Source organism: Mytilus edulis, chromosome 1 (assembly GCF_963676685.1).
Source record: "Mytilus edulis chromosome 1, xbMytEdul2.2, whole genome shotgun sequence".
NCBI classification, from domain to species: Eukaryota; Metazoa; Mollusca; class Bivalvia; order Mytilida; family Mytilidae; genus Mytilus; species Mytilus edulis.
Window position 1 is genome coordinate 40879023 of NC_092344.1, and position 25241 is coordinate 40904263.

The following is a 25241-nucleotide window of genomic DNA, read 5'->3' on the forward strand; positions in this document are numbered from 1 at the left end:
AGAATTTGTAAACAGAATTTATAATAAATTCTATCAACAATTCTCTCCATTTCAATTTACTGAAATGAATAACAAGATCTTATGGGAATTGCAAATTGTATGGCACAACGCATTTAAAACTAAAAATAACTATTGTAGTGATATGGAACGGCTAATGAGAAATAATGGTGTTATATATTCTTCCTAAAACACACTGCAAAAAGTTATATCTTGCTATGTTGTATGGGTTTTGCTCATTATTGATATTAAATCGTCTTATTCAATGTTCTTTTCTAATTTATCGAGCTCTTCGGTTTTTTTTATATATTCTAAAAAAAAATCTACATAAATCAAAAGGGTGGTTATTTGGGGTTCTAGAACAATTTTAAATTTCCTTTTTCTTTTAATACAATAGAAAATTTATTTCCAAGCCCCTTTTAAAATGTTAATTGCATGTACATGTAGTTTATAGAATGTACATACACTAAAAATTAAAAAAAAAAACACTTAGTGACGTTTATAAATATGTTTCCTTAAATTATTATTTAGGAAGTCTGAATGAGTACATTTTTGTTAAACTCTCACGTCCTTCGCTTCTGTCAAAAAGAATCGAGCCTCGATTCTGTATCAATTTTAATACAAGACAAGACGAGACAATATTTTATTTAAGTCTCACCACTTCATTATATAAAACATACAACTAGTTAATAAAACAACATCATAAAACATACAAGAGCCACTCTAAAAAAAAGAGGGACGAAATATACCAAAGGGACAGTCAAGTTATGAGAGACTAAATAAAATGTATATACATTAAGAAACATTTTTCTGTTCTTTGAAATGCATGGTTGTTATTACAGGCGTTATTTTGTGTTCTATAAGCTCGTCTATGACATTTTATTGAAGTTTCGCATAAGTTATATGGACATTTTTCTTTTAACGATAAACACCTGATTTACGTATGAACTTTTAATGTATCGTCGACTTTCATGGATAATAAGCGTTTAATCTTGACGAAATTTATTGCAAGATTAATGGAAACATCAATCGAAGTTCGTTCATCTTGATTCATGACACAAGCAACCTAATTTACTGTTTAGTAACACGCTTTTTATTTTCCAGAAGAACGTGTACTTCTCCCAAAGGTCGTGATAATGTTACAAAACGCGTGATGAAATGTATTTTCATTTTATTATGACTTATTTACGCTAAACTATTGGAGATAATCAATGCCATGAATTATGTACAATATAACCATAAGAGAATTGTTGAAAATCATTTACCACTTCGTATATATGATATATATTGGACATACATTAGCAATCATTGATGGCCTTTATTTACTAATACTCAAGAGGGAATCAATTTCTTCTAAAATATCACGTGGGAGTAATTTACCTGTATACTTCCTAGAATAACAAAGGCTGTTCTGGATTTACTCAGGTGTTGTGCTCTGGTTATTCTTAAACTATTTGACGATGATGTCACGCCATCAACCAGTGGAGTGCAATCGATGTTGACCAGGAATGGTGCGGCTATCATCGGGCTTATAAAAGCACCAAGTCCATAGAAAAAGTGCATGGCCTGAAAAATTGAAAAAGCAAATAGTAACCTTATAGTCAATTGATATAACGCATTACCCTTTTTGTTCTTATACAAAATGCTCTTTCTATATCAAAACTGTGTGAAATACAAAAAGGTCGAAACCTAATACGTTCCAACAGTTTAAAAAACCTCAAAGACGGCGGAGCAATGGTCACTTCCAAATAAAAATGTAGTGAAAATAAAACAATTTTAAAATGTTAAATTTTAATTATAATTCTTTTTTTTAAATTCAGAAGTTTTTTTTATCAAATTTATGATGGAAATTTCTATCTTTTTTAAGCGTACGAAGTTAATGTCCAATGCTATTTCCTACACTTCTGAAATCTGATCCAGAGTTAAGTTTCCATGTCACCTTTCTGCATTAGTTGAATTTCCATGCAAAATGTTCCTAACACATTTACTGACTATAGTGTTATTGTTTGTGCTTGTATGTAATTAAGGAATATGCAAACCCCATTCCCAATTTTTGTTGATACAAATATTAATTTTGAGAATTCTTTAGTAGATGTAGACGTGTACCTGCATCATTTTAAGACTACCACATTGTATTATTTCAAATTGATAAGGCTTTAGACTTTTTTTATACCCTGTCTGTATGTTTATCCTCGCAGATGAAATGGAAGTTAAGTGAGGCATCAAGGGAAATATATCATCAGACATAGTAACTTCTTAACGTTGTGTTTACGTTTGTTATTCCTACTTATATTATTGCTATCTTTTGCTGAGTATAGCGAAAGGAAATTGAAGTGATAATTGACCTTAACTTGAGAATCGTCCTGGGATATAAGTAGTCTACAGAATTGACACAAAGGCGATTTGCCAAGCATAGAATTCCACTTAAAGTCATAACATCTATCCATCCGCTGTCAAATCAATGCTTTTCAAAGTCGATCAGTTCTAGTATATATCATCCCATGATTATCAAATATACATGCGCAAAGACCATGACAATGAAAAGTTCCATCTTAATATCAACTTGTCTTAATTTGATCGATAATGAGTGTATTTTGTTTTTTTGTTAGTTGTTTTTGTGCCAGTCTGCTGAGTTAAACCAATATTCGACTGATATTTACAGTTTGTTCCGATTTTGTGCTACACTAGTCCTGTCTTAGACCAGAGAAGGTTGAGCAACACAAACATGTCTAATCTAGCCACAGACCTTATGTGCCTTTACCTAGTTAGATGTAGCCGATAGTTGCGTGTGTTCATGATATTTGTTTTTCTTTAAGAAATATATAGTTAATCGTTTAGTTGGCTAAAATACTTTTGTCTGATACAAAAATGGTCTTGATATTATTGTTCTAACAATATTTATCTAAAAAGTGTATTCATCAACCAGATTTAAAAAATATACTGAAATGAACAGTGAACTTTACCTGCAAGAATGGCGTAACATTGGTTCCAAATCTCATGATCATTCTCAAATTAGCCACACAATCAATACAGCCCATGCACCATCCCATCAGTAACAAGTCGACCAATAACCAGGCAAACACTGTACAAGATGGAACAAGATACATAAATAACGGCAATCCAACCATACCAATAAGTAGCAATACATACACAGGGACGGCTCTGAAAAAGAAGTTGGTATTTAAAACTCTGAAAAATTAAATGTTCTTCTTTAACAAATCAAAATGCGTCTAAAAAGAAGGAGAATCAAACTTAGCATGTGCGTAAAGCATTGAACGGCAATCCAAACATGCCAATAAGTACCTAATTATATAAACAGGATGGCTTCGAAAAGAGAGCAGCGATACACAAACCATGGCAATTTAACCATCCAAATCTGTAAAATGCTAAATGTAAAAATGTATAGGTATAGGGTCGGAGATGGAAAGAACAAAGACTTGAATAGAAAATGATAAAAAAAAAACGGGAAAAAGGAAATTGTGCGTTGATTTAATAACCTTCATAAACTTTGAGACAAGAAAATACTAAGAACAACATATGTTTTACAAAACATTAACAATTTACAAATCAAATATAAACTTTGAGGTGGTAAAGGAGATGTAATGACACTAGAAAAGCTGTCAGAAATAGATAAACAGACTTGATATAACAAAAATATGTTGGAATTTGTGTGAATTTTACGAAAGACTGTTGAAGATATTCCACTTGCAACGTTCGCCATTTCCATGTTGGCATTTTTTGCACTCAACTTGACGTTTCTTACTTTCAACTTGACATTTCTCGGTTCCAAATTGACAAGGATTTTGAACTGAGAAATGTTAAGTTGAATCTTAGAAGTGTCAACTTTGAACTGGTAAATGTCAACTTGGAATTTAAAAATTTCGTATTTGAGATAGCGAATTTTAACAAGATCTTTTTTATCGATCTTTCGTTATACAGATTTACATAATTATAGCATCATAATTATTTAAAAACAAGTTTTAAAATCAATACAGAATTTCTTTCTCTTTCACCTGAGAGTCATTCTAAAGACGTCGATTATAAGTCCGCCGCTCATACTAAAGTATAGCATCGACATGTTCGTATTTTTTTTGGTTCCATTTATTTATTAAGAACTAAGTGTTTCATAATGAAAAATGCATTAGTTGATCTAAACGATCGGGATTATTTTCTGAACAATATTTACTCAAGCCCATAGGAAAAATGAAATTCAATGCAAACTTGGCATACACTCTTATACCTGCATGGTAGGTATAAAAATGAAGAGATGTGGTATGATTGTCAATTAGACTACTATCCTCCAGAGTTAATAGATTTGTATAGAACATCAAACATCACTTTGATCGATTCTAAAGTTTAATATCATATCAGATATACATTTATCGTTTTCTTTCATTTTAAATTTTTATTATCGTTCTTAAACCTTAAGATACAAAATAACATCATGCGCTATCATGATACTAGTACCATTTTGCAAAAGCTGTTAATGGAATAACACCTCTTATTTTTAAAGACTCTTGCTTTTATCAATGATAAACATAATAATCACATTTGCCAAAATGAAGAAGACATGTTATACATTGGAAAGCTTATGACACACTCTATATATACAACAATTCCATCCTCAGAAATTCATAATGTACAAATCGGACAAAAATGATGCGTGTAGCCATGGCCTGCTTTAAGTTATGCTAGTATCATTAAAAAACAAGAAAAATTTACTGAAGAAACTCGAAACGAAAATGAAATTTCAGGATTAATTAAAGTTTACAAAAATCGCTGTATGTTATAATATAGTCATAATTTTTATACTGGTGATTTATTTTTCAAATTGGTTCGATAGATACATACTGAAAGTTATGATCTATAATAATGGATTGTAAATGATATATAATAAACAGTTTTCTATACAAAAATAAATAATTTAATATGTCAACACATGCAACAGGAAATCCATGATTTTGTCTTGGTAATAAGACAGGGAACGACATAAGATACCAGCATATCACTTCAGTTCATCATCTGAATTAACAACGGAAATATTCCAGACGCAGATTATTTTTATTGAAAATATATCATGTTCAAATGTGTAGGTTTGGTTGTTGCACTTTAACAATTACTTTGGGCAACGTGTTTATTTTTGTTCCATGTCATTACTTGCACGATTGTCTATTTACGTATATACATGTATATCTTTTAATGGATTCATTTCAATATTACATTTTTTAATCAAGCAAAAAGCAAGCATATAGATTTGCAATTATTTATAACACGATGTTTTTTTTGTAATTCCCTCTGCTAATGTCAAATCAATAGCTTGCAAAATACAATATATATTTTACTTATTGGTTGTATATCTTCCTAATATAGAGGAATGGCACTGGTACTCTTTGGTGGCATACAAGCCTGGAGTGACGGCGGTCAAGCGTTTGATCTTAACTCTGGTCAATCCAAAGCAGTTATTGCTTAGAATGGTCAACAAGGAATCAAAATATATATAACAGAACGGGAAGGGTAAAACGTCTAAGGCACAACTGCTTCCACAAGAGCGTCGTTATAGTTTAGTCGAGGGTTTATTGATTCGTTGCTGTTGTTAGCTTTGTGTCCAGTGGCAAATAGTTCATGTTCAGAACGATCAAACACTTGACGGTTAATATCTTTTCATAGTGCAAACGTGTGAACTAGTCACTATAATGATTATTTATGATATATGCATATCGGCATTGTAAGGACTGCATAAGAACACGTAAGAATTAATTTATTTTGTGTGTTATAATCGTATTAAATGGTGAACGTCCGATCAGTTGTTATATTAAAGAATTCTAATCCCAACTGATGCTTTTTCTCAATCAAAAGAATAATATTATTTACCTTGCAACATTATTTTTATTTTGTTAAACTGTCAGTGCAAAAAAGTATCAAATTACAATGAGAATTGAACAACAGTGTATATACAGAGAGAGAAAGTAAGGAGTAGATAAAATTATCAATAATTTCAGGGTCCTTTTTATTGCAACTGTGACGAAAAGTGTTAATCTTAAAAAGCTATAAATTATTTTGTCGTACACCTTTGCAAGTAAAATATTATCGAAGTCCTTATGCAACTGTGACACAAAAATGTTTATCTTTATAAAGTATTTTGTCGTGCAGCTTTGCAAGTAAAATATAAGTTATCAATCTTGCAACTTTTTTTTAATGTTGTCTGTGCACTATTTATCAAATTACATTGACGGGTTGAAAAACATTGTTACAGTATACAGTAAAACAAATACTATGGGAAAAATAAAATGATTGATAATTTCAAAGTCCTTCTTATTGCAACTGTAGCTAAAATATTTTAATCTATATAAATTACATTACCGTGCATCTTTGCAAGTGAAAGATAAGCTGATTAAAACAAATATCAGTGCAAAGAAATCAATTGCTCACAGATGGCTTACATGCATTAAATGAACATATATATGTTAAAGTTTGTTTCAACGTTTTATTATTTTAAAACATCGATTGAATTTTTGATAGATTTAGATATAGATTGTTTGGTGTTCTAACGCCACTTTTAAGCACCGCTAAAAAAATCCAAAAGATGTAATTGAACACCAAAAGTCGGCTAAGCTAAACAGTACAGTACCATGACCAGAATAAAAAATAAAAACGTTGAAAAATTATTTGTTAGTTAACTTCTGCGTCATTTGGTCTTTGATGGACAGTTGTCTCAATCGCAATCACACCACATCTTTTTTTCTTCTTTTACAATAAACACTAAAGACTAAGCAACAGAAAACAAACCAAAATACTGAATGAAAATGTTATAGCATATGGTGTTCCGAAAGAGTTAGGACTTTATTCACCACTATTGACAATCTATGCGTTATTTATTTATACTGGCAATATTTTTCCGTTCTCTTCAGATATCTTATACGTTAGACCAAAAAATATCAAAGCGTGTGTTGTCAAACTATGTAACTCGTTCTGCTTCTGTAAATTCATTAGAAACAAGGTGACGTGAAATATTTGACATTGAGACACCCATCACTGGACATTACATGACAAGGATGAAACAACTATAAGCCACCGTGCTACCTTCTATTCAACACTCGGAAAAACCCGTACCGAATTCCTTTTGTCTTTAAAAATATACTATAAATTATTTATATTATTTTTTTGTTGAAATAAATTTTGCTGCGTAGACTATTACTATTACTTAGCATATTCAATCTGCATGCTGATATCACAAAAACTGTATATCTGATCGCCATGGAATGATTTATATACTAATATACGATTTAGGAAAAAAACATTCTTAGTATTAATTCTATTAAATCGTTTCTCTTATTGATGTTCATTTCAGCAATAAGAGAAAGCAACAAGAAATTTGATTTGAAACCATCGTATAAAGGAAACTTGATTAGCTAAAACACTGTGACGATCGCAAGTCATGATTAGTAGCGAGAGTTCTTAAAGCTTGTTGACGTATTATTGGAGAAATAAATCTTCATCAAATCAAATTTCTAGAATTATATAACAATGTTACAAAACGAAGGAAGCTTGAAGTAAAAACACATTAAATGCTACATTTGGTTCTTGATTTCAATTATTGATATTAGACAAATTAGTCCCGTCTGCTGTCTAATTGTTTACGACTCCATTTTGTTTTATCGCGATACTGAAACTTAAACGTATACAATATTGTAACATCATACATACAGATAAGCAATATAAAAGAATTAATACATCTCCAAATAAAATATCTTTAGAAAAAAATGATGCATTTTGATAATTTCAATTGTAAAGATTTTATTCTATATCTAATAAAGCAATTCGGTTGTCCTATTTTGTAGAATTTTTGGCACGAATAGTGTATGGATATTGTATCACATGTTCCGGCTTTGTTTCGGATAAGTATCATTTTGGCACCCAAATATCATTCGCTATTGTTTTAAATAGCTATATTTAATATTATTCAAAAATTTTACACCTAATGCCCTTATACATCTTGCGTTACTCTCGATTCTTATTTGTTTTCAGCGGAGAAAACGTGTCCGAACAATAATTGTTTTATATGTGATGTGATACATCATGTACATGTATGCTGTGCAAAAACTACGACTAATGCCATACATAATTGATTAAATATATTCATAACCCACAGATTTACACTACGCTCAGTTGTGCTCCTACTTCGATAACATGTAATGCTCTGCTGTCCGGTGACTAGTAGTCGTGCATTCGCTTGAAACTTGAATTTTAATAATTAGAAGACACCAATATGGGGATAAAAAATTCGCGTGGTTAAAAAAAAAACAGACATGCAGGACAATGACCAAAATGATAAGTAACATGCCACAAAATATTACACAGAAAACTAAAATTTGAGCAACACGAATCCAACAGGGAACTCAATTGAACGCAGGTGCTTTAGGAGGGTAGGTATTTGGTTACTTCATTTGTGTACCTAATACAATTAAGCTACTATTGCTTTGAAATATAAATATTATGTACATTTATCATCATCTTTAATTTCTTTGATACCATGTTACTAAATCACTGAATTGCTGTTTTACATGTTTGTGTACCTGATGTCGCATAATTTCAATTATAGATTACATGCGGTTTTACTTGTAAAACACATGCTTTCATTATTTCATAATCCTTGAAAATTAGCGTTTTATTATTCTACAGTTTTGTTTTTACATTAAAAAACTGGTGTAGTAATAATATTAATATAAATAATTGGTGAAGCATCTGTAAAAATGTTAAAAAAAAAATGATTACACCAACTCACTTAGACTTCAATTTTTGTTTCATTTTAAGCCGATGCTGCCACCTGTTGTAAGCGACATCTTTAATTATAGTTCAATATTCATTTTTAATAACACTGTGAAAGACTTATTGTTCTATAATATCACATGGAGCAGAAACCTTACATATATTGATTATCCGCCCACTGTTGGTTTGTCTCTTTGAAGCTACTGCTTTTTGTTATTAGTTTTGTACAAGTATCCACATGTATACTTGGAAAATACCCTTTTCCATGTTAACGTTGCATCTATGAAAGCGCATGTCAACTTTAATCACATGTTTTTGCAACTGTTCAACTTACTGTATTCAACAAATATTACAAGTTTTCAATGGTCTTGTACTGAACCACTACTGGACGACTTGTTTTTCTGGTCGATTATTTTAGCAATTCTGTCTTACTCTCGAATGTGACATTTTACTGAGTATAAAATCGCATTTAATCTGCTGCATGCACAACAGGAGGAGCTTTGTAAAACCCTATCGAAGCAACTGTGTTGCAACTTTTAGAATATTTCTCCCAGTATATATTTATTACTTTGATTTGTCTCTACAAATTGTACATAAAAGACAATAATAGTGGGTTGACTTGACACATCAACGATTACAAGGATGACGCTTAGAAACGGGGAAATTCGAGGCACTGTTGAGCTTTTCCCCCGTTTCGGGCCGAATCCTTATATGGTCTTATATCGTTGATATGTCAAGTCAATGCACTATGTTATTAATACTGCAATCTAGAAACAAGAATGTGTCCAAAGTACACGGATGCCCCACTCGTACTATCATTTTCCATGTTCAATGGACCGTGAAATTGGATAAAAAATATAATTAGGCATTAAAATTAGAAAGATAATATCATAGGGAACATGTGTACTAAGTTTCAAGTTGATTGGACTTCAACTTCATCAAAAACTACCTTGACCTAAAACTTTAACCTGAAACATGCACTTTCATTTTCTATGTTCAGTGGACCGTGAAATTGGGGTCAAAAGTTTAATTTGGCTTTAAAATTAGAAAAATCATATCATAAGGAACATGTGTACTAAGTTTCAAGTTGATTGGACTTCAACTTCATCAAAAACTACCTTGACCAAAAACTTTAACCTGAAGCGGGACAGACGGACGGACGGACGAACAGACGAACGGACGCACAGACCAGAAAACATAATGCCCCTCTACTATCGTAGGTGGGGCATAAAAACATTTTAAATTGTTGTTTTATGTGTAAATGTTAGTAATTCGATTTAAATATTGGGGAAAATCCCCGTTAAAAAGGCCTCACATCAGGCGGAGAAATATACAACATAATGAAATGTACATTACCTGTTGAAACCCGCAATCGATGTTGAACGAATTCGTTTGAGTATGGACTAAAATATCAACAATAAGCATAAAACATAATGATTTATAGGTTAAAAAAAAATATTCACAAGTGAAATATACTTTTCAAAAAATTGTAAAAGGAATAAGGTTGAGTCATTCCACGCTTAGTTGTATACATTTGTAACAAGAACAAGCTGAAGAGGTCGTATGAATAATTAAATATAGTTTCAGCAGCTTCTATTTAAATTTTTTTAAATATTCATGAGATAAAGTGATATCGGATCAGTGACTGTATAAGACATAGACAATAACAGTTTAGTGTCTTTAAATATCAGCTGTACTTGTACGAGGCTAGGAAACAAGGTGTATGCGAGCTTTTAGCGAGCTATTACACCTGTTTCGAGCAGAGTACATATACAGTTGATATTTAAAGACACTAAACAGTTATTGTCTTTATCCTGCAATTAATTCTGTATATTATTTGTGTTTTGAAAGACACAAAAACACATGTTTTGCATTTATTTTCGATTTGAAATCCCTTGAGGCCCGTGTAGTAATACGATACGGTAATCACACATTCAGCTGAAGACGGGTTCGCAAAAAAAGAATCTCGAATGGTCAACAATAGTACATCGCTCAAGGTGAATAATTATCTATTTTAACATAACAACTAGTTTCAACAGTAAAAACAAATAGCAAAACATTGTCCAATTTGAAACAGGAGTGTACGAGTTGTCCTACGCTTCAGACTCAACATTCACTAAACATGCATGCTGAAATTGACATAGTTGTTTTTGTTACACAATCATACACATTCAAGTTTTGAAATCGATAGTTGTCATCGTAGAAAAGACTGCTGTACATGTGTGTATGTTATCAGAAAATTGGTGTGATTCTTATTGCTCTAAAGAAATGTTTGAAAACAAACAGAACGTATATTATTAAAAGTAATCGTTAATTCGCAATTGATACGTCATTGGAATGCGACTGCAATACACATTCTGAGGTCATGCAGGTTTATACAATACTCAGTCCTGCAGTGGGTGGAGCTTTTAGGCGATATCTGTATAGTATATATACAGAAACAGCATAGCGATATCTGTAGGGCTGTATCTGTATAGTAGAACACCCAATTGCAGGATAAATAGAAATATACAGTCAACGCATTTTGACTGCTCACATAGAACGAGTGCACTCAGTATAAAATCGAATATTCAGTATTCTATATAATGTCGCCTTATACAGAATTCAAATGTAAGTATTATATGTCCGAGAATGAAGAAATGTAGAAAATAAGAGGACTTTCTTTAATTGTACTAAAGACATCAAGTTTGCATGGTAACTGTTTGCTTGGGATGCAGCGGCAACAATTCCATGCATATCCAAGACATCACACAGCTATGGTCAAAGCAGTTTTTGAAAAGTAGGCTGTGAAGGGGTTTAAAGTATCCCTTTCTAACTCGTTTTAAGTGTAATTTCCCAGTTTATTTTACTTTTATAAAGTGTGACACGCCCGAGATACGAGTGTGGACCCCCCCCCCCCCCCGGGCCACAATTTTTTTTTACCGCCAATCAAAACAGACGTGAATGTATTTTTTATACCTGACAAAGCCAAATAATTTTACCATAAACGGATCTTGCTGTTCATTACTATCAAATTTGACTAATATTGGCAATAAACACAGTTTATCTGCAACTGGACCAATTAGACAATGCATAATTAGCTTCATGTTTTAAATAATAAAATGGCTAATATACTATGATACTTGAATGGTCCGTTCATCACACATTTCAAGACAAAATTACATGTCCTTACACAAAATTTTTAGTAATAATCATATATGTAGGTCTTTTATCCAGGTTAATCATCTCTGCATGGTCTCACTGTGTGCTTGCATGGTTTTCGTATGGATTATACTCACGATATTGTCGTTGTACGTAAAGCAAACAACAAACTATCTATCCTGTTAATTATTAAAGAACAACGAAAATGCATGTCTTAAATATTTGAGACGAGGACAAGTTTGTTCAAATATAAGGGATAGTGGACACGTTTTCATAACTGCTAGAACAAGTATTTTGATCACTATCACATTTTCAGTATACCGCGAAATCTACAATCTAGGTCAAAACTCTTATTTGTTTCTTAAACAGGTCATATGCATGTATGCTAAGTTTCAAGTTGATGCGACCATGGTCAATTACTTTATAATAAACCAAAACATTATTTCAAGAATAAATCAACATTTTATCTTAGTAAAGAACGGACGGATGCACCGACCAGAAAACTTTTTGTAATTCTGCTTTTGCAGGCGGGTCATACAATAAAGAGTTGAGTACGGTAGATTAGATTCAGAGTAGAATTCACAATGAGCTATAACTATATCAACTCTTTTAAAATACGATCGCACCGTCAGGCCACATTTATAATCGTATAAAACTTAATTTGAATGGATGTAGTTTAGGGAAATCTATTTTTTCCCCATTAAACTGGGGATGTATATATGTTTATTTACTTTTGCAATGATTATAACATAAATAAGTCCGGTTTTATGTTCGATTGTATAATAACAGTAAGCGTGTTTTCAATCCCCATTTAATAGTATTTGCACAATATGTGCATAAGTACGTTTCCGTCGGATATTCTTACCAGTTCAAAGAAGGTATTTATTATTTGACTTGTTAAGCTTAAGGTTAGTTGCAGGTCGATATAATATACTGGAACATACATTCATGCAGTTAACACATATACTAAGTTATAATAACATCGGCCCAAAGTTATCATGGTTAATTCTGAATACCTTCTCCTGTAATCAACTATTTTTCAAACGAGTAAATTGCGATTTTTTTTTTTAATTACATCGGAGCTAATAAATGTTTTTGTGATTCTCGTCTTCCATAGTTTGTCTAGACACCTCAGGGGTCAACGATTTTTTATTTAAAAAAGGGGGGGGCATATTTCCATAAAAGTGAAGCGAAAACAGTGGACGGCTTAAGGCTAAAAAAATATGTATTTTCCAATCAGAGGAGGGTGCATGCCCAACGCCCCCGGAATCCGCCAATGAATCGCATGAATACAGTATTAGTATTAGTATAGTGTTAACCTAGAGTAAAGAATATTTTAAGCAATTAATGAGTATACACTGGTGTGACATGTACATCCTAAGTATTTCTAGATAAAGAAAAATGCAATACCTGTCTATATGAGACAGACTACGAATTCATGCTGAAATGTCATAAATCCAAGTATTACATCAAAAGTTGGCGAAAACAAACAGAATCGCACGAACTATCAACAGAGTAATACAAGGTACATCGACATTTTATGTTCTCCCATGGTTAATCCTTTAAACTAAAATCAGTGCTATCCCCTCTTTAAGAGTGGATAGTGGATACACATCAATTAGATGTTAGATCAAAAACTGCTTGGATTGAATACAGAGTGAAGTGTTATGGCTGGTTGACATGTCTTTCTAAAGACTGTAACCTTGTATGCAAACACGTAGCAATCTGTGTGGGCGCGCATGTTTTAAATATTTTTAAATCATATATCCAGACTGCATTAATATTGTCACGCCATGTATATTGTTGGTACAAACTCATTCATCCACCCACTACATAAAACGCTACACACTGCCTTACTATCCAGTGCAACGTTTAACCTTACCAGTTAAAAGTTTCCTTTTTTCAGAAAAAATGAAACTCCCCTCGTATCTAATACATATGAATATTTCATTGGGTCTTTTAATCATTATCTATAGTTTTAAATCAATGAAACGATTGCTGTTGTCCTTATTAACTCTTATCGCTTATCGGAATCATTACCATGCTAAAATTATTTCACGCAACATAGTGAATTAGTTATCAACGTCACTAAATGCATCCTACTTTCACTAAGTATTAAATTGCAAAATGACAAAACAGTTACGACAATGCCTTCATTTCATGTTATGAATTATAAATTATTGCCTTCAACATTTTTTTTCCTTTTCCTATAGGGAAAAAATATTGGTATTTGGAATCAATGGCATTTGACGTGAATTTAAAGAAATACAGACATATCGCCATGCTTTGCATTTTCAGGCCCCCTTTTTATGTCATGGATATATCAAACACAGTCTGTAAATAAGTCTAGTATATAATGAATTGTCGGATATTTTATTTATTCAATATTTGTCATCATTGTAATAGTATCTTCTCTGTAACTATGTCTATGGTTTACGAGAATAAAGATCATTCATTCATTCATTCAATCAATTTAGATCCGATCATCTTTGCGAAGTTGCTAAAATATTTATAAATAAAGATGGCTGACGAATTAGGAATTATTCCTCTTGAAAAATAAATGATGGTGCCAATAAATAATTCAAGTCATTTCACCATGTTTCATTAGATAACCGGAAAAGAATAATATTGACAATTTTATTAATCCGATGTAATTATTCCAACTCATATCACCAGTGTGAAATACATTGTTATTAAAATATAGAATTGCCATTATTTCCTGTTCTTTCTAATTATAGTATGTTTACAATTTTTGAAATGAATATCGCAGAAAGATTGCTCAAAAGAGACAACCAAGCCTTCCAATACCCAGTAGAGGGTTTATTTAATTAAACTAGAAGCCGCTTTGTTGTGTTTATCCTATAAATTTCATCCGATATAATTTTAACAAAAATTAATCTACTGATAATTTTAAGACGATTTACTGGTGAATGAGGTTAATTCAAATTGATAATGACTCGTCCTCCAGTGTTGATATCCATCTTCTATGGTTAATTAAGCTGCTTTATACAACTGAAATTTTCACTTACAATGTAGCTTTTCCAACATAATTTTCTATCACAGCTTTGTCGATCTTTTTTAATAAATCGAACACGAGAATTAATTTATAGAGAATACTGTACTTTAGATGAGGTTCATAGTAATTTGTTAAACTAGTTATTGGAAAGTTTTCATCCCTCTGTCCATCATTGCTTTTCCTTACTTGTGACTCCCATAGAAAGATTGATTGATTGAATATTTTGTGTTTAACGCCACCCTCAGCTCTTTTGATTTGTTTGAGCTATTGATTTTGCCATTTGCTTATCATGGACTTTTGGTTCACAATTTTCCTCGTAGTTCGGTATTTTCGTTATATATTTCTTTCTGGCTTTTTTGTAGCGGCAAGTTTTTATGTGTGGTAGTACCCGGATTGCCACCGAGAGCCACCAATTTTCGGTTGGAAAGCTGGCAATCCTTGGAATCGAACGCACCTGACACGTGCAGGGTTCGAATTCACAGCCTTCACTTTGAAAAGCTAGTGACACAGTAGATATCTCAGTCAAAAGATACACTAAAATGTACAAATTTCGAACTCTGCCAATTTGATATGTTTTACTATCAATTTGCGTAATGAATCAAGCATAAAATGAACAGGTTTCATGGGAATTTGTCTTTATTGTAACTATAATAATAAAATGTTGTATGACCATTGGCTTATTGTTACTCTAAACATGTAGGATAAAAATAATAGTTAATAACGGATGCCCAACATTCGGGAATTTAATTAAAAATGATACCATTATCGTACAGTAATTTAATATTAATGGCAAATTACTTACAATTCTTCCGTTTATTAACACATTATTGTTCACATTTACCCTGATTTAGACATTCTAGTGGTCTGCTTATAATGAATACGTCAATTAAAATGTGATGTGATGACGACGTGAGAATGGCATACGACAAAGCAGCTAATTTAGTTTATAATGAATGTAGGACACAGCTGAAATACGTTCTTTTAAACACTTTTGTGTTTGTGAAATTTCAACTGCATTCGATTTAATCTGACAATCTCAATTTCCCTTTTAACTCAAAGTAATTTGTTAACATCCTTTTAGTGTTGACTTGTCAATTACTAGATAACAAAAATACGAAAACGTGCTTTTCATTCTCAACATTTTTTTTTATGTGATAGATGCATATTTATGTCTTAATTTGTTAACTAAAGTCTGTTTTTGTTATAAATTTTACATACTTTGGATCTTGGTGTTCCAGATGAAGGCGTATCCAGAAGTGCTAATGGAACGCAGCTAAGTGTTGTGATTTGCTTTTTTCGTTCAATTTTGTTTGGGTTTGTTTGGGAAAAGGATAAATAAAGTTTAACATCATTTGTTTATGAACATTTGGATTTTTTGCCTAAGATATAGCAATACAAGAATAACAACGGTTTCTCAAGAACCTCTATAAATAAAATGTACTCATATACTGTTAATTCATGTATAAGTGTTGTCAGGACGATATTAAAGCAGGTATATTTCGTACTCGTTTCTTTCTTAATTCAGATATTCAGCATGGTATGTACTTAGTATATGCAACATTGGCTATTGAAAGGAGAGGGGTTGAGTCTTCACAATAAAAAAGCAACTCAACGATACACACAACTTAAATTAAAGGGCAACAGACAGTCTTCAACATTGAAACCATGTGGTAATTTTCTGTTTTATTAAGTTTAGTCGACGTCAGTCTGTCACACAAATGTCAGTTTGTGGACTGATTGTGTAATAATACACCTTTCATAGAACAAAATTCTCTAAAGAAAGTCATGCACCTGTAATCAACTTGCACATGACGCATTGTATGACAAAAATACGCGCGGTTACGTTTTTTACATTTAAAAAATAAAGAAAAAGAAAATGCATGTATATTTAGATTTTGGTACACTTATATGTTTCGGAGTTAGTAAGCGTGACGTCCACTTTCGTTGAACAAGTACATGCTTTTGTTTAGGAACTGCTGATGCCAGCCTCCGGGTGCTTGATTTTCTCACTGTGTTAGAGACCATTTTTTTTAAAATAGAAGGAAACAAATTTTAGAAGTATAACTGTAACATCTATACTATACATTAATTAAAACATAAGTCGACTGAAACATTGTATAAGAGATGTCTGTTTATTTCGGAAATATATCAACAACATCCATTTAATATTTGTCTACATCCGGGCATAATGCCCAAACAAATGCATATCGGTTTCAAATGTGAAGTAACAATAGATTACATGGAGTATCTCGCAAATGTAAAACAAAGTTACAAAAAACAGTTGTTGGCATGACACAGGTTATGTTCTTCTCATATATTTTATGATAGTATGATTCTAAAGCCCTAACAAGAGGGATTGTGCCTGATATTCATATGATGAAGACATAATCTTTCAATCAGTTTAATTGAGGTCTGGAGCTGGCATGTCATTTAACTGCTAGTAGTCTGTTGTTATTTATGTATTATTGTCATTTTGTTTATTTTCTTTTGTTCACCTTCTGACAACGGACTCGGACTTCTCTTGAAATGAATTGTAATGTGCGTATTATTATGCGTTTACTTTTCTACATTGGGTAGAGGTATAGGGGGAGGGTTGAGATCTCATAAACATCTTTAACCCCGCCGCAATTGTGCGCCTGTCCCAAGGCAGGAGCCTCTGGCCGTTGTTAGTCTTGTATATTTTTAATTTTAGTTTCTTGTGTATAATTCGGACTTTAGTATGAAGTCCATTATCACTGAACTGGTATACATATTTTTTAAGGGGCCAGCTGAAGGACGCCTCCGGGTGCGGGACCTTCTCGCTACATTGAAGACCGATTGGTGGCCTTCGGCTGTTGTCTGCTCTATGGTCGGGTTGTTGTCGCTTTGACACATTCCCCATTTCCTTTCTCAATTTTATTACAGTTGACCTACACGTAGATGTATTGTTATTCATATCCCTCCGAAAGATTTTCTTTTTAATTTATTTAAATGCTTAATATGTGCGGCAAATTGCTTTAAATAATTCCAAATGCAATTGTAAATGTTGTTACACTAGCTTAAAAAGGATTTTCAATAAAGATATGACAATAATATTTCAAACCTTTCTTTTTATTACAGGCTAAACATTGTCTAAAAATACTAGCCAAATCTTCGTCATTGCATAAGACATTTCAATTATACCTGTAGAACTTTTCATACATAACTTGCATTAATTTTATTATAAATGAGTAAATCATAGACAAATCTACGTTTCAATACATTGTATATTTTCCAAAGTATAGAATAAGATGTTTCATCTTATCCTGTAGCACTTTACAATATGTCAAGTCATGCAATTTTAATTTCACGCCTACATGTAATTTATAAACATGTATTTCCACGAGACATTGATGTACCAAGGGTACTATTATAGTTTACTACAATCAATAGTACTATCTAGGAAGAGTTTATTGTGATTGAAGATGTGTGCAAGCTCATTGGCAAATGCAAATTTCAAAAGGCAGGAGGATCTTATCCTAGACCATGAATTGCAATATGTTGACCAGCAACAACAAAAATTGTCAACATGGGTAGTTTTTGTTCTAATAAATATTTTATATAAATTTTTTCATACATTCCATATATTAAAAAAAAAAATCCCAACGCAAGAGCATTTCCCCCCACCCAAATGACTATTTTTTTAATGCCTGTATCCCCGAAACAAGCACGAGCCATCTATATTGTATAATTTTGTAAACTTTTGATGTTCCATTCAAAAGGCCGATTTATGGAGAGATCAGTTTATGCAGTGTCTATGATGTGCCAAAATCTGACATACTTATTTATTGGAGAGAACTATTTTATTAAGATACTAGTATACCGAAAATTCGGTAAGAATTTATTCATTTATGTCATTATCGGAGGATGTGGTACTGTATACATTTAAAGAGTTTCAGTTGTTACATTCTTGCTACTGACATTATTATAATGCATCCAGAAATCTCATCGGTACATTTTTCCTATCCTTTTCTTTGGTAATGCTGTCATATAAAATTACAGCAAAGTGGTAAACAACTGTGATTTTAAATTGAAAAAAACCATGTCTCTGGTTTAAAGAACTGGTTACAACTTGGCATTAAGTGCCACTGATAGGGTGTAACCTTGCAATTTAAAAATAGGTTCCTACCTCTTTGCCAAACATCCTGCAGAAATTGATCCTACCAAGGTCATCACAAGTTGAGCAAATATAACCCAGTTCATATCTTTAAGGTCGGAGCTTGTTTGACATCCTAAATCAAACAATGTTGGTCCTAGGAAAGCAACACCCATTCCAAAGCTTCCGAAAGTCAGGCAGTCTGTAAGAATTGACAACCAGTTCTCCTTAAATAGTTTCCAAAAATTTACTCTTTCCTCTGGTAACACATCTGATGGATGAACTGGATACTCTAGTTGTTTATTTTCACTTTCCTCTTCTGTCTTTTCAGATATTGGGTCTTTGTTTTCGTGTGTTTCTTCCATTTTGATTAATATAGCATGCAAGAGTTTAATTAAAATGTTTTAGGCAAACGGTTCTTGACAAGCACAGTTTAATATTTAAAACACTTTTTATCCAACGTGTCAGTAAAACTTTCCTACAATAGGATTTCCATGCTAAAATTAGTTTTCTCGACCCCCTACCATCACACAGTAGGATGTACCCCTTATTTTAAAAACTTTTGTACATAAAAATTATTCACTTCTTTCCGCTCAACGATCTTCTCCACTGAAACATGTGTTACGCTCAATGTGACAACGGATTAGACAGATAGCTGTTTATAACACAAACCCATTGTCGATCGATGGAACGAATTGAAACGTTAGCTTTACCAATATAAATCAGGCAGGTAAGAAGGCATAGAAAGAATAATAAAAGCTGAAAACAATACGACCACTAAGAATTAATTATAAATCCTCATGAATATCCGTTTCCGTTCGTACGAATTGATTCGTATTTTATTCATTTAAAATCCGTGTTCTTGTGTAAAATATATGTACATAAACAAACGTAAAGTATTTATTTCTCTATATCATATGTAACTGTTTGTTTGAAATAGAGCGTAAACTAGAAAGTTAAATCTATGAGTATCTCAAACATTAGGTTGAATACACATTTGAATGTTTGATTTTAAAAGTAATCCTTTATTTAAAGTATTTAAAATTTATAATACAATAAATTGTCATGTATTTGATGTGATAAGTAATTATAATAAGTAAAAGTTGCTTTATAAATGTTACAGTTGAAAAAGCGGGTCTATTATAAAACTTACGTGTATTGACTGATTTAAATTATTTTTTCTTTCATGGTTTACTTACCCCAACAAACATTTCAGACTTTTCGGTATAAATAGAAACAGCATACTCCGTCGTCATTGTTAAAAACTTCCATTTGTTTGTCGTCATTGTCTAGTGTCTCGTTAATCACAACATGCTTAAATCATAAAAACCATATAAAAATAAATGTTTAATGTTATTGTGTCATGGCATTATCTACTTAATCATTAAAACTTTATATTTAGGAGGGGGATTTTTAACACGGAGACTATTTAAGTTGCAGTTATACGTGTCTAACGTGACGGTACCCAAATTGCACCTATTTTGACAGTTTTTTCACCTACGTTTTTTTATGATAAAGACAATATTAGTGTCCATTCTGTGTTTTTTTTGTAGCCGTATCCTTCTTTATTATATAGGTATACCAATTCGATTTTTAATCCATTTGGAATCATAGAAAAAATGGTCTAAACTGACCTCCAAACCATCAATGATTCTGAAATGAGGAGTACCCAAATTGCATCTATGCTTAAATTCGCATCGTCAAAAGTCGAATAACAGAGCTTTTGTTTAATTTCTTCAAATATTTTGAACAATTGGATACAAGTCCATGCTTACTCTTCATTTTTTTTTAAATGAGTACTTGTAACATATTGTATTTGATCATTTTAAAAAGATGAAGTTTTAATGACGTCGCATGGCGACGTTTCAGTACATTTTGCTTTTTCAGTAAACACTTCATCTATTGATAAATACTGTGAACGTTTTGTGCATATCTAAATATTTTCACCTATGTTGAAAGATTTGCATAGTATCAAATCATAAAAATACAAATTGTGTAGTCTCTAGAAAATCTTGTAAGATGTCCGCTGCTATTTTTGCAAAATAGGTGCAATTTGGGTACCGTAACGTTACGTTAGTCCTTTTTCTTACACGACCTGGTAAAAAAAATATGTTGAAATGAATTAAAAAATAATGAAATGAAATGACTCTAGAAGGCATAGAAAAGACGATTCCTTCAATATATTCAGTTCAAAGAATACAATCATTTTTTTTTTGTTCTGAAATAAAATTAATAACGTTGCCTTCGTTTCAAATGATCTGCTTCTGAATATAGTATTTGGTCAAATCTTTACATTGAATACAGTTTAAATTGTCTCCGTTTTTACACTGCATAAATAATGGTGAAAACGATACTGCTGAGATTGGTCATTTAGATTCATTTAAAGCATGGACACGAGCTTTTAACGTGACGGACGTAGCATTCGCTCATAAGATTTCTTAATAACTCAGGAAATGCAATTTGTACACACTATAGCATATAAACATTTTTAAAGTAGTTAATATGTTATTAAGAAGCTAAGGTTTTAACTTCTTAATAGTTAACCTTGTGTGAATTCGGCTATTCCTTTATGGTACCTTTTGGTCATATCTCGCTCCTAGCATTTTTATACGCCCGTCAAAATTTTGACGGGACGTATTATGGTATACAAATGTCCGGTGTCCGTCCGTCGGTCGTACCGTCCGTCCGTCTGTCCGTCTGTCTGTCCGGCGTAAACATGTCGCACCGTAACTTGAGAACGACTTATCCAAATTTCATGAAACTTAACATAGTTGTTTCTTATGATGGTCAAATGATCTGTATACTTTTTGGTAAAAATAAGATGAAAACTTGTTGAGTTACGGCACTTTGTAACTAAAACAGGGGGGGTGTTTTTTTCACATGTCGCACCGTATCTCAAAAACGATTCTTAATTATGGCTTAAAACTTTAAACACTTCTTAGTTATATTAATCTTAATATCTGTATACTTTTTGGTGATGATTCAAAGTTTTATTTTTGAGTTATTGAGTATTTTGTAAAAAAGGGGGAGGGTTTTTTTACATGTCGCACCATATCTCATAAACGATTTATGATTATTGCTTAAAACTTTACACATGTCTTTGTTTAATTAATCTAAAGATCTGTATACTTTTTGGTGATGATTCAATATTTCATTTTTGAGTTATTGAGTATTTTGTAAAAAAGGGGAGGGTTTTTTTTACATGTTGTGCCGTATCTCAAAAACAATTTATGATTATTGCTTAAAACTGTACACACTTCTTTGTTATAATAATCTAAAGATCTGTATACTTTTTGTTGATGATTCAAAACTTTATTTTGGAGTTATTAAGTATTTTGTTAAACAGGGGAGGTTTTTTTACATGTCGCGCCGTATCTCAAAAATAATTTATGATTATTGCTTAAAACTTTACACACTTCTTTGTTATATTAATCTAAAGATCTGTATACTTTTTGGTTTTGATTCAAAATTTTATTTTAGTGATATTTAGTTTTTCGAGAAAAAAAACAGGGTTGGGGGTTTCACATGTCCCGCCGTGTCTCAAAAACAATATATGGTTATTGCTTAAAACTTTCTCAGAAACTATAATTTATGATTATTGCATAAAACTTCCACACAAGACGTCGGGCGTATCATGCGCTCATGGCGCAGCTGTTTATTACATATTTATATACATCTCTGGTTCTCAAAGTTTCTGATTTATATGAGGGTTATCTATCATTTTTTTTTAAATACCGACAATTAACGCATCCTATGATACTGCTTATTGTGTTACGAACCATAAAATATTAAAGTGAATCGTCATTAATGAATTAATTTATTTATTTGTCAACATCAGTAACATCTGCTCACTAACACAGTAATTTAGCACTAGGCAATAACAGCTTGTTCACTGACTGATGTCTAGAAAACATATGCTGCATCAATTTTACGGTGGCGAATCCAGAAATTTTCATAAAAAAGGGAGGCAATGCATGACTGCCTAAGTTGGGACCGCTCCAGTCATGCTTCAGTGATCCTCTATATAACAAAAAGGAGGCGGGCTCCCTGTCCCTCTTAATCTGCCTGTTTCACTAACATGTATTTCTGTTGTACTAAGGCAGCAACCATTTGATTTTTTTTTGGGGGGGGGGGGGGGGGGTGGCTATGGATTTTTTTTTGAAAACAAGTTTGTTTCCAGTTTTTGGAGAAAAAAATAATGTTTTCAACCCTGAAAAAAAAATTGTTTGTTTCACCCTTAGTTGCCACTATATGTAATGATAAAATTAAAAGAAAAAAATTGTTGTCGACTTGTCGCCAAAAAAAATAGTTTGTCCGGGAAAAAAATCCATAGCCCCCCCCCCCCCCCCCCCCCCCCGAAAATCAAATGGTTGCTGCCTAAATTCTTTTGGCATTCTTTAGACAGAAGAGTTATAGTTTAAATGACATATTAATGTGATCCTATTTCTATACTACAGTCGCCCTAATTTGATTGATCGTATTTTCATTTGTTTATATATATAGTTCTGCTCGGCTGTTTCATAAAATTTTCAATATCGACATTGTAAAACCTATTTTTTGGCCGGGTACGTGTTGGTCAGTCTATATGTTTGCTATGTTGTGTTTCGTGTACTATTGTTGGTCTGTTTTGTTCATTTCCGTGGCGTTGTCAATTTATTTTCGACATATTAATGTCGAGTTGTACAAATGTATCATTCTTTCGCCTCTCTGTTACATCGTAAGATGTGTCAACACCGTACATAGTACAATACTAAGTTAAAATTCAATAAACTAAAATACATTCTAAACCCCATCCCTGTACTTGTTTGTCATATAGGAATCTTCATTAAGCAGTCTTTAGAACTGAAGGAGTCAGACCCATGTCAGACAAGCTTATGATGGTGTTAATTTTACATACATTCATAATTGAACTCTAATATGTTCTATTATTCTATATATTGTATTGTATTGTATACAATTATTGTTCGATTGTATTGCTTGACCCTCATGTGTGTAATTTTGCAATAAAGATTATTTATATTAATTATACTTCAATGAACGAAAAAGAAACCATTACACGGTGGGTATGGTTGTCCTGCGAGAGAACGTTCTGTGCTGGTGATTCGGTCCTGACGGGTGCTGGTGATCGATGGAAAAATGTAAACAAAGACGAAAATGATGATTTTTGACGTTTTCACTCATAAAAAATGGAAGAAAACAGTTGAGATTTTTCAATTTTGTTTCTTATAGGTTCACATGTAAACCATTAAAAAGTTGACCCTCTAAACTGTTTCAGTAAGCGTAACACAAAAATGCTCATTTTCAGAAAATCTAGAACTGAAATAATAAAACAAAAATGCTCATAGAGTCCGCTTTCTATACCGCAATCCACACGACAAAACTATTTTGTGAAAAAACATTGCAATTTATTAAAATTTAGCATTTTCTCAATTTATTCATGTCCTGATACTGTGCTGGTGGGTCCTGTCATTGTGCTGGTGGGTCCTGATACGGTGCTGCTGATTTTGGATAAGAAGTTGGTCATATTTGAAACAAATGTTACAAAATCAATAAAATTGGACAGATAATTGTTGTCAATAGGATCTATGACTCCTATTTTAGCTCTTGTGCATCCATTTGGCTGTTTAATATGTGTTTTCAAATGATCATAACTTGTATTACATAATTACATAAAAGGGCAACATCTTTCGTCCAATATCAGATAACAATATATAGTATCTAAAATAAGAATAGTTTTATTAAGATTTTAAATGCCCATTAAATTGATGCTTCAACAATGATCAAAGCCCATGCCGCATAGACATGTTTGTTAGCGCTCCGCATACCCCTCCCCACTTCCACCCAACCAATCCTCCTCATTTCCTCCTTCATTGTTACAGTGGTGTACCAGCACAACAATTTATCACATAAAATAATAACACAAAGACACACATTATTGAACAACGAATGCTCGCAGGTACTGAACGCTAGTAGTTCAAAGGGTCCGCATTTTCAACTAATAGCCTAAACCATGTTCTCATATACAAAAATCCCAATCGTGTCGATTAAAGAAGTCTCAAAACTTAAGTTCACATTCTAATGTTTGATGAAGCAGAACTTTAAAAGTGTGCAGTGAATCTTGTGCTCACAACAGTTATTGTCATAATTATGTTAACATAAGACTTATAAAGGAATTAAGAAGGTACCAAGAAATATTTTACAGTTCAA

The 25241-nt window shown here is 32.3% G+C and overlaps 1 protein-coding gene across 3 annotated transcripts in view; it reads right to left on the reverse strand.

Annotated features, from left to right (window-relative positions):
- Positions 1-25241, reverse strand: part of LOC139482672 (major facilitator superfamily domain-containing protein 4A-like) — a 52124-nt gene that overhangs the window by 11946 nt on the left and 14937 nt on the right. The window contains exons 1-4 of one of the 3 annotated variants that reach the window (XM_071266691.1): positions 20234-20351; positions 19068-19392; positions 2961-3159; positions 1378-1563 (exon numbers count right to left, since the gene is read on the reverse strand). In XM_071266691.1, coding sequence (XP_071122792.1) covers positions 1378-1563; positions 2961-3159; positions 19068-19210 — 528 coding nt within the window. In that variant the 5' untranslated portion in view covers positions 19211-19392; positions 20234-20351. Of the gene's footprint in view, positions 1-1377; positions 1564-2960; positions 3160-19067; positions 19964-20233; positions 20352-25241 lie in introns of those variants that run through there. The other 2 variants (XM_071266702.1, XM_071266684.1) reach the window with 2 other exon arrangements.